The sequence below is a fragment of the Equus asinus genome, chromosome X (assembly GCF_041296235.1).
Source record: "Equus asinus isolate D_3611 breed Donkey chromosome X, EquAss-T2T_v2, whole genome shotgun sequence".
NCBI lineage: Eukaryota > Metazoa > Chordata > Mammalia > Perissodactyla > Equidae > Equus > Equus asinus.
Window position 1 is genome coordinate 140,435,257 of NC_091820.1, and position 8,695 is coordinate 140,443,951.

Below are 8,695 nucleotides of genomic sequence, written 5' to 3' on the forward strand. Positions count from 1 at the left end.
TTGCTGCCACGGCATCCGTTTTTGTGGCAAAGTGGCTACAGGGGCCTGGAGCTGACCCAAAGTCTGCCCCCAAGTGCATGCCCTAGATGACAACCAGCAAGTCACAAGTAAGTGTAAGTACCTGATATGACTTCCCCAATGGCCATGGTGTGTTAAAAGCCCCTGGTGAGAAACAGTCTCTCTTGCCTGCCAGCTCCTTCCCTTTGTGGGTCCCTTAGATAAGACTCCCACAGAGCTTACCAAAACCCCACTCTTTTTTTGGTTTGTTTTGAATTGAGCAATCCCGCCTCAGCCCGGGAAACCCAGAAGCACTTCACACGTGGACCCTAATAAAGGCTTATGCCCCAGGTCTTGCCGCTTGCTTGCTTCCTGTACCCGACCTTAACCTCGCTGTGTGGCCCACCAGGCTTGCCGTTTACCTCCTCAGGACCTGTGAGTAATAACGTTCTCTGTTTCACTTTTCCTTGCGGTCTTTGTTGAACCTTGGCTCACCATCGGACACCGGACCTGGGGCTCTACTTAACAAATGTTAATTTAACAAAAATCACAACGACTGAAAAGGGACAGTAGTACCAGAGTAGGGACTTTTCTGGGTTGATGGAGCTGTTCCATGTCCTGAATGTGGTGGTGGATACACACATCTCTCTACATGTGTTAAATTGATAAAACTGAGCTCCAAAAGAGGTGGATTTTATTGTATAATACAAAAAATAAGATACAAAACAGAAAAGAAATAACACAATATCACGGACTGCATGTAGTACTATCTATAATACTGAGTGAATCCTTACTTTAGCACAAGTATATTTTATATATTAAATATACTTTATGTTATATATTATATATAGGCATATATTAGCATATAAACTTATATGGGTATATAATATAATTTCTCTTTAAGTCTCAGGTTTTATGCTCTCACTATAAAAAAATAAAGAAATTAAAGTTCAGTAAAAGACTAGGGAAACCGTAGACATAAAAGTTCTTACTAATCAAATTCAAACTACATGAGGCATAAAGATATGGCATTAATTTTAAAACATGGGTCTCAAACTCAGTTATTAGTCTGCCTTTCAGACCCTAAGGCGCCTTTTCCTTGGTGATATGCAAATCCAGTGATCAGAGGTGGAACCTGGTTGAGCACAAGTTATGTATACAAATTAAGGGTTCTGGGGAAATGCCTTTCCAGAGGGAAGGTTCATATGCAAGAATGTTGCATGGGGGCGGGGCCTATGGCCTTAGTAGTGGTTAAGTGTGGCAGGCTCCGCTTTGGAGCCGAGGTGTTCGGGTTCGGATCCTGGCACAGACCTACACTGCTGTCAGCCATGCTGTGGCAGCAACCCTTCTACAAAATAGAGGAAGATTGGCACAGATGTTAGCTCAGGGACAATCTTCCTCACACACACCCAAAAAATTGGAAAAAAAAATTAAAAAGAATGTTGAATGGGGGAGCCTTGCCTTGTGCTAGCTTGTATGCAAATCTGAAATCCTGGGGCAGGGCCTGGCCTGGCTGCGAGCTGCGTATGCAAATCGGGGCCCACGGGGCGGGGCCTGGCCGGGCGCCCGCTGTTGCTAGGCGACGGCTCTTTGGCCCAGGTTGCTAGGGGCGTCCCCCAGCGTCTCTAACGCAACGCGACCCAAGCGAAACTCGGGATCCACGTGGCCCTCATGCCGACTTTGCCTGTTTCTCGAGTGTCCGTCCGTCCTCCATCTTCGCGTCAAAGCCCCTGCCCCCTTGGAGTCCTTGCCCACCGCTCTGCCCACCTCCTCCCCCCGCATGCGGCGCCCCGCCCCACACCGCCACCCCCACCCCCGGTCGCCACTGCACGTTCACCGGGCCACGACGCCGCAGTCCCGGACTTGAGCTCCACCCCAGCGAACACCATCCTTCCCAACGAACACCGTCCTTCCGGGGACGTGGCCGGGCTCTGACTTGTTCGGAGCCCGTGGCGGAGTCTTGCGCACCCAGCCTCACCCCCGACCCCACCCCAGCCAGCCTTCCCACCCAAGGCCCCCCGCGACCCCACGCTGTCCACCGCTCCTCTCTGTCATCCCCGACTCCTCCCTGCCACCCCGAGCCCACCCCCCGCCGTTCCCCCTCCCTCCAAGGAGACATGTCCCGGCACCAGCACCTCCCGCGCAAAGTGACCGAAGCACGCACGCGGGTTTCCTGAAACACTTTATTCTTAGAGATTTCCCATGACTGTGCCCGAGGCCCCAGACAGGCTGGGGCCGCCCCGGGGCTGTGAGCGGGCCCGGGGACCCGGGTCGCGCTGGGCAGCTACTACCGGCCCGGGGCCACCTGGGAGATGGTCGTGGCGCCAAAGAAGCCGCTGAGCAGCGCGTTGTTGTGGACCGCCATGTCCACGAGCTCCGGGGTGATGCGCCTCCTGCCGCTCTTGCAGGCCTCGTTGCCCGCCAGCTCCAGGACCTTGGCCGTCAGGTACTGGATGACGGCCGCCAGGAAGACCGGGGCGGAGGGGCTCAGGCGCCGGGCGTAGTGGCCCTCCCGCAGGAGGTGCTCCACCCAGCTCACGGAAAACGACAGCTCCGCTCGGGCGGTGCGGGAGCGGGGCCGGCCCTGGCCGTGGGAGGACCCTCGACGACGACGGCTGCGATTCCCCGGCATGCTGGGCGTGGGCTGCGCGTTCTCCTCCGACGGGCCTAGCTCTTGGGCGGCGCGGTGGGATGCGGAGCCTCCGGCTCGGCTCGGCTCGGCTCGGCTCGGCTCAGCTCGGCTCGGCGCGGCTCGGCGCGGCGCGGTGCGGTGCGGTGAGGAGAGGTGCCACCGGCGGGACCAGGTGCGGTGAGGTTCGGCGAGGCGAGGTGCGAAGGCTCGGCGGCGCCCCAAGCTCTCAAGACGGCCGGTACTCAGGCCCCTCCTCGGTATCCTAGCGACGTCGGGCCGGCCCCCAGTTGGTCTGGGCGCACGCGCCGTGACAGGTAGATCCGGTGAGGTCACCGCTCTCCCATTGGCCACCGGAAGTGGCGGGCCTGGGCCCGCCAAGAAAGGGCGCGGGCACGAGCCTGCTCGCGCTGCGCCCTGGACCCTCTCTTCGAGGGAGCGTTCCCTTGCCCCTGGCTGGGAGCCTGGACGGAGAAGAACAACAGACGTGGGGACGACCCACTGCCACCAAGTGGACACCCGCGGGGCCGGGCGACCGTCGCAACTACCCGCTTCCAAAACGTTGGCGCCACCCCAAAAAGAAACCCCCGTGCCCGTCCGGCCGTCGCTCCCCACCCGCCGGCCCCACCCGACCCCTAACCCCGACTCCTCCACCGCCCCGCAAACCCACCCCAGCCCGCCACCGGCCAGCACCCAGGCAACCACTCTTGCTTCCTGTCCACAGAGGTCGGCCTCTTCTGGAGACTTCCTCCAGATGGAGTCGTACCATAAAGCGGTGGCCTTTGGTGCCTGGCTGCTTTCACTTAGCATCACGTTTTCGCTGTGGTTCGTCCCCGTGGCAGCACGAATCAGCGCTGCATTCCTCTTCGCGGCTCAGCGAGATTCCCTGGTATGGAGAGACCGCACGCTGCGTATCCACCCGTTCACCAGTGCATGGACGTTTGGGTGATGGCCACCTTCTGGCTCTTGGGAATAGCGCTGCAGTGAACATTCCCCTACAGGGATCTGTGGGAACACCTCTTCTCAATGCTTTTGGGTAGATATCTGCGAGTGGGATGGCAGGGTCACGTGGTAGTTCTATGGTTAATTTACCGAGGAACCGCCCCACTGATTTCCACAGCGGCGCGTGAGGGTCCAAAATTCTCCACGTCCTCCCTGAAACTTGCTCTTTTCCGTGTGTTTTGTCTTGTTTGGCTTGCAGCAGCCATCCCAGTGGGTGTGAAGTGGTAGCTCATGGTGGTTTTCATTTGCATTTCCCTACGGGCTAATGATGTTAAGCATCCTTTCATGTGCCTCTTGCCCTTTGGAGAAATGTCTGTTCAAGTCCTTTGCCCATTTTTTAACTGGGTTGCCTGTCTTTTTTGTTGTTGAGTTGTAAGAGTTCTTTGTACATCCTGGAAAATAGGCCCTTATCAGATACATGATTTGCAAATGTTCCTCCCATCCCGTGGGTTGTCCTTTCACTTCCTAGATAGAGTCCTTTTTGATGCACAAAAGTTTTTGATTTGGATGGCCTACAATTTAGCTCTTTTTTTTTTCTTTTGTGGCTCTGCCTTTGCTGTCATATTTTTTCATAAAGTATGCTTTTTCTTTCTTTCTTTCTTTTTCATTGGTGAGGAAGATTGGCCCTGAGCTAACATCTGTTGCCAATCTTCCTCTTTTTCTTTTCTCCCCAAAGCCCCAGTACATAGTTATATACCTTAGTTGCAAGTCATTCTAGTTCTTCTATGTGGGATGCCACCACAGCGTAGCCTGATGAGCTGGTGTGTAGGTCTGCGCCCAGGATCCAAACCAGCAAACCCGGGGCCACCAAAGGGGAGCTCACAAACTTAACCACTCAGCCACGGGCTGGCCCCCTGCTGTCATATTTAAATAACCATTGCCTCATCCAAGGTCATGGGGATTTACGTCTATGTTTTATTCCAAGAGTTTTATAGTTTCAGCCCTTACATTTAGGTCTGCGATCCATTTTAGAATTAATTTTTGCACATGGTGTGAGATTGGGGTCCACATTCATTCCTTTATCTGTGGATATCCAGTTGTCCCAGCACCATTTGTTGAAGACATTATTCATTCCTCCACTGAATGATCTTTGCACTGTTATTGAAAATCAACTGTTTATAGGTGTATGGGTTTATTTCTGACTCCAAATTCTAAGACATTGACCTATATGTCTATCATTATGCCAGTACTACACTTTTTAGGATTGCTGTAGCTTTGCAGTAAGTTTTGAAATTGGGAGGTGTGAGTCCTCCAACTTTGCTCTTCTTTCTCAAGATTGCTTTGGATATCTGCATCCCTTGCATTCCATATGAATTTTAGGATTGACTTGTCAACTGTTTTGGAAAGAAGCCAGGTAGATTCTAACAGGCATGGCATCGAATGTGTATATTGCCTTGGGGATTATGGCCATCTTATCAATATTAAATGTTCAATCCACTAACACGGGATGCCTTTTTATTTACATCCTCTTTGATTTCTTTCAGCAATGTTTTTCAGTTTTCAGGGTACAAGTCTTGCACATCTTTTGCTAAATTTATTGCTCGGTATTTTATTCTTTTTAATGATACTGTAAAAGAAGTTACTTTCTTAACCTCATTTTCAGATTGTTCATTGCTAGTGTGTAGAAATACAACCGACTGTTGCACATTGATCTGGGATCCTGCAACTTTGCTGAGCTCATCTGTTACATATTCACATAGGTTCTTGTGTTTTTGTGGTGGATTCTTTAATGATTATACACACACACACACACACGTATATGAATATGTCATCTACGAATAGAGATAGTTTTACTTGTTCCTTTCCAATTTGGATACCTTTAATTTGTTTTTCCTGCCTAATTGCGCTGACTAAATCTTTGAGTACAGTGTTGAATAGAAGTATCAAGAACAGACATCCTTGTCTTGTTCCTGATGCCAGGAGAAAAGCACCCAGTCTTTCACCATTAAGTATAATGTTATCTGTGGGTTTTTCATAGATGCTCTTCATCAGGTTGAGGAAGTTCCCTTCTATTCCTAGTTTGTTGAATTTATTTTCAGGAAAGGGTGTTGGAATGCTTACCCCCCCCACACACACACATCTATGAGATGATCATGAGGTCCACGCCCCCACATTCTGTCAGTATGGTGTGTTTCATTAATTGATTTTCATATGTTGAACCAACCTTACATTCACGGGATAAACCCCACTTGGTCATGGTGCATAAGGAATGATCAATAAACAGTTTGTTGAAAGCATAGGAGTGGATCAGCCAAGCCACTTGAGGACAATGTGTGTGTGTGAAGGGATCTGTAGCATGACGAGAAACCAAGGTATTTGGGAGGACGTGCAATTAGTTCCTTAAGGCTGGAGAGTAAGGTACCCATGGGCGAGTGGGGATTGATGTAGCTGGAGAAGAGGCAGGCAGGTGCCAAGACATGGAGGTTCTGTTATGCTATGCTCAGGTTTTGGAATACCTTGTAGGCTGTAGTGAACTCACTGTGGCCATTAAGCTTGGGAGTGACATGACTTGATTTGTTTCCAGAAAGATCATTCTGGCAGCTGTGTGGAGAATAGAGCAGAGAGGATTGAGATTGGAGTTAGAACACTGCTGCAGTATTTCAGACAAGAAATGATAGGTATCTCAACTAAGATGGTGGCATTGGTAGATAACACTGGGGGGCAGATTCAATAAGAAAAATTAGGTAGTAAAATGGCACATAGTAGGTTCTCGCTACATATTTCTGATACTGCTGAACCCAGCTGGAGACTCGATGATTCATTTGTTCATTCCTTCAACAAATATTTATTGAATGCCTACTCTATGCCTGGGACCGTGGTAGGCATGGAGGAAATAGCAATGAGCAAAATAGATCAAGTCCCTGCATGTAGTCTGATGGAAGATACAGGCAAGGGACCTGACAATTACAACACTATACTGTGATGGGCACTATGAGAGGGGAAGTTCAAGGTGCTATAGGAACACATAGGAGGAGTAACTTACACAGACCTGTGGGGTTGAGGAAATGTTCCTGGAGAAATTGGTGTCCAAGCTGAAACTTGAAGGGTGAGTAGAAGTTAGCCAAGTGAAAAAGTAGGGCATTGGTGAGGGAGGGATAGGAAAAGCTCTGGCATGGCTCCCTGAGGGCAGGGTGAAGCAACTGCAGACTTTGGAGCCATTACTGGAGATATGGGCTGAAGGAGAAGGTCCAGGTATTGGTGGGAAGATAGATAGTTCAGTTTGGAGTATGTGAGATTTGAGATGCTTGTGGGATATCCAGACGGAGATGAAGGATAAATGGCTCGGGATTTCAAGAGCAAGGTCAGGGCTGGAGATATAGATTTGGCAGTCATCAGGATTGTTCTTGAGGACATGGATGTAGTGAGATCATGCAGGGAGAGTGCATAGAGAGAACATAGAAGGGGACCAAGGGCAACTTCTTTTAAGGGGCAGACAAAAGAAGAAAATTCTTGGAAGGAGACTGGAGGAGTGTCTGCACAGAAAAAAAGAGAGGGCTGGGAGAGAATCAAACCAGAAGGAGAAGAGAGTGGGAGTTCAGAAGGAAGACAGAAGGAGAGCAGAGCAAGAAGTGACAAACTCAGGAACAGTTGCTGAGTTCCAGAATGGTAAGCACTAGAACATATTTACTGAATTAGGCAATGCAAGTGTTGCTGGGGGTTTTGGCAAGAGCAATTTCAGTGGAGGGGTTGGGGGCAGCAACCAGGCCGGACTTGTACTAGGAGCTAATGGGAAATCCTGAGATGTCTCCTCCCTATACCAGGCAGCATGATAGATGTCCATATTAGAGGGAATTGGTGAGCACATCACTCTCAGCCAAAGTTTTCCACATGCCTAGTGGATTCTCGTATGGAAAACTTCTCTCCATGGGATAAGGGTAGGTCTGGTGGCAACGTGTTCTCCTACTTTTCCTTCATCTGAGAATGCCTTGATTTCTCCTGCATTCCTGAAGGATAATTCCACTTTGTAGAAGATTCTGGGTTGTTTTTTTTTTTTTTTTTTTTTTCCACCACTCAAGAAGTGTTGTACCACTTCCTTCTGGCCTCCCTGGTTTCTGGTGAGAAATCCACTGTCATTCTACTTGCTTTTCCCTACAGGTAAGGTGTTGTTTCTCTGTTGCTGCTTTCAAGATTTTTTTCTAGGTCTTTAGTTTTCAGAAGGTTGACTGTGATGTGTCCTGGCGTGGATTCCTTTAGGCTTGTTCTGTTTGGGGTTCACTCAGCTTCTTAAACCTGTAGGTTTGTGTCTTTTGCCGCACTTGGAAAAATTTCAGCCATTATTTCTTTGAATACTTTTTCAGCCCCACCCTCTTTCTCCTCTCCTCTGACACTCCAATGAGACAACTGTTGGCTCTTTTGTTATATTTCCACAGGTCCCTGAGGCTCTGTCCATTTTCCCCCCCTTATTTGGGTTCAGGCCACATGTTCTGACCAGCCCTCTACGGTTTGTGGTTTTAATGTCAGTTCTATTTTCAAAGACTTTGCAATGCTATTTGGTTCTGTTAAGCATGATCAGCAGTCTGGGAGCTGGCGAGGTCTGTCCCTTAGTTCAGTTCTCAAAGTCTTTGGTATGTTGGGTAGGATCACATCCATGAATACACAGCTTGGGGGTGAGCCCAGAAGTTCATACGCAGCTTCATGGGTTTACTTTCCTGAGCTCCTCCCTCTCTGCAATCTCCGCAGTATTTTTGGTTTCCTGAGCTTCCCCTTTTCAATCTTCTAGCCAGAAAGCTGTGGTCTTAATTACCCTTCTCTGCCACACACTTCCGGCACCTTTGCCTTCTTCTGGTGTCATACAGCAGGAAGACCAAGAGGGGAAAAAAGGTCATGTATGTGTGCTTCCACCCTCTTGGGACCACAGCTCTTACAATCAGAGAGGAAGATTACCTTGCTTCAGAGTTTCAGGCACCTCAAGGCCCCCGCAGCTGCCACTGTCACTGCTGCCTCTGTCACCACCCCTGCTGCCACGGGATTGCCTATGGATTGGAACATGAGAGAACGGAGAAAATAAAGGAAAAAAGAAAAACTGAGAATTTCCTTCACTCTCTCTGAGAGTTACTCTTCCCCTTT

The 8,695-nt window shown here is 49.6% G+C and overlaps 1 protein-coding gene across 2 annotated transcripts; it reads right to left on the bottom strand.

Annotated features, from left to right (window-relative positions):
- Positions 1-952: 952 nt before the first annotated feature.
- LOC139042663 (histone H2A-Bbd type 2/3-like) lies at positions 953-8,695 on the bottom strand. Of its 2 annotated transcripts, XM_070502268.1 has the most exons (2): positions 8,513-8,695; positions 953-3,090 (listed from the first exon to the last, which is right to left on the bottom strand). In XM_070502268.1, exon 2 carries the CDS (start codon positions 2,627-2,629, stop codon positions 2,285-2,287), a length of 345 nt encoding a protein of 114 aa, XP_070358369.1. In that variant the 5' UTR covers positions 2,630-3,090; positions 8,513-8,695; the 3' UTR covers positions 953-2,284. The 2 variants fall into 2 exon arrangements, with proteins under 2 accessions (XP_070358369.1, XP_070358368.1); XM_070502267.1 differs by lacking the exon at positions 8,513-8,695 and having other exon boundaries at positions 958-4,691.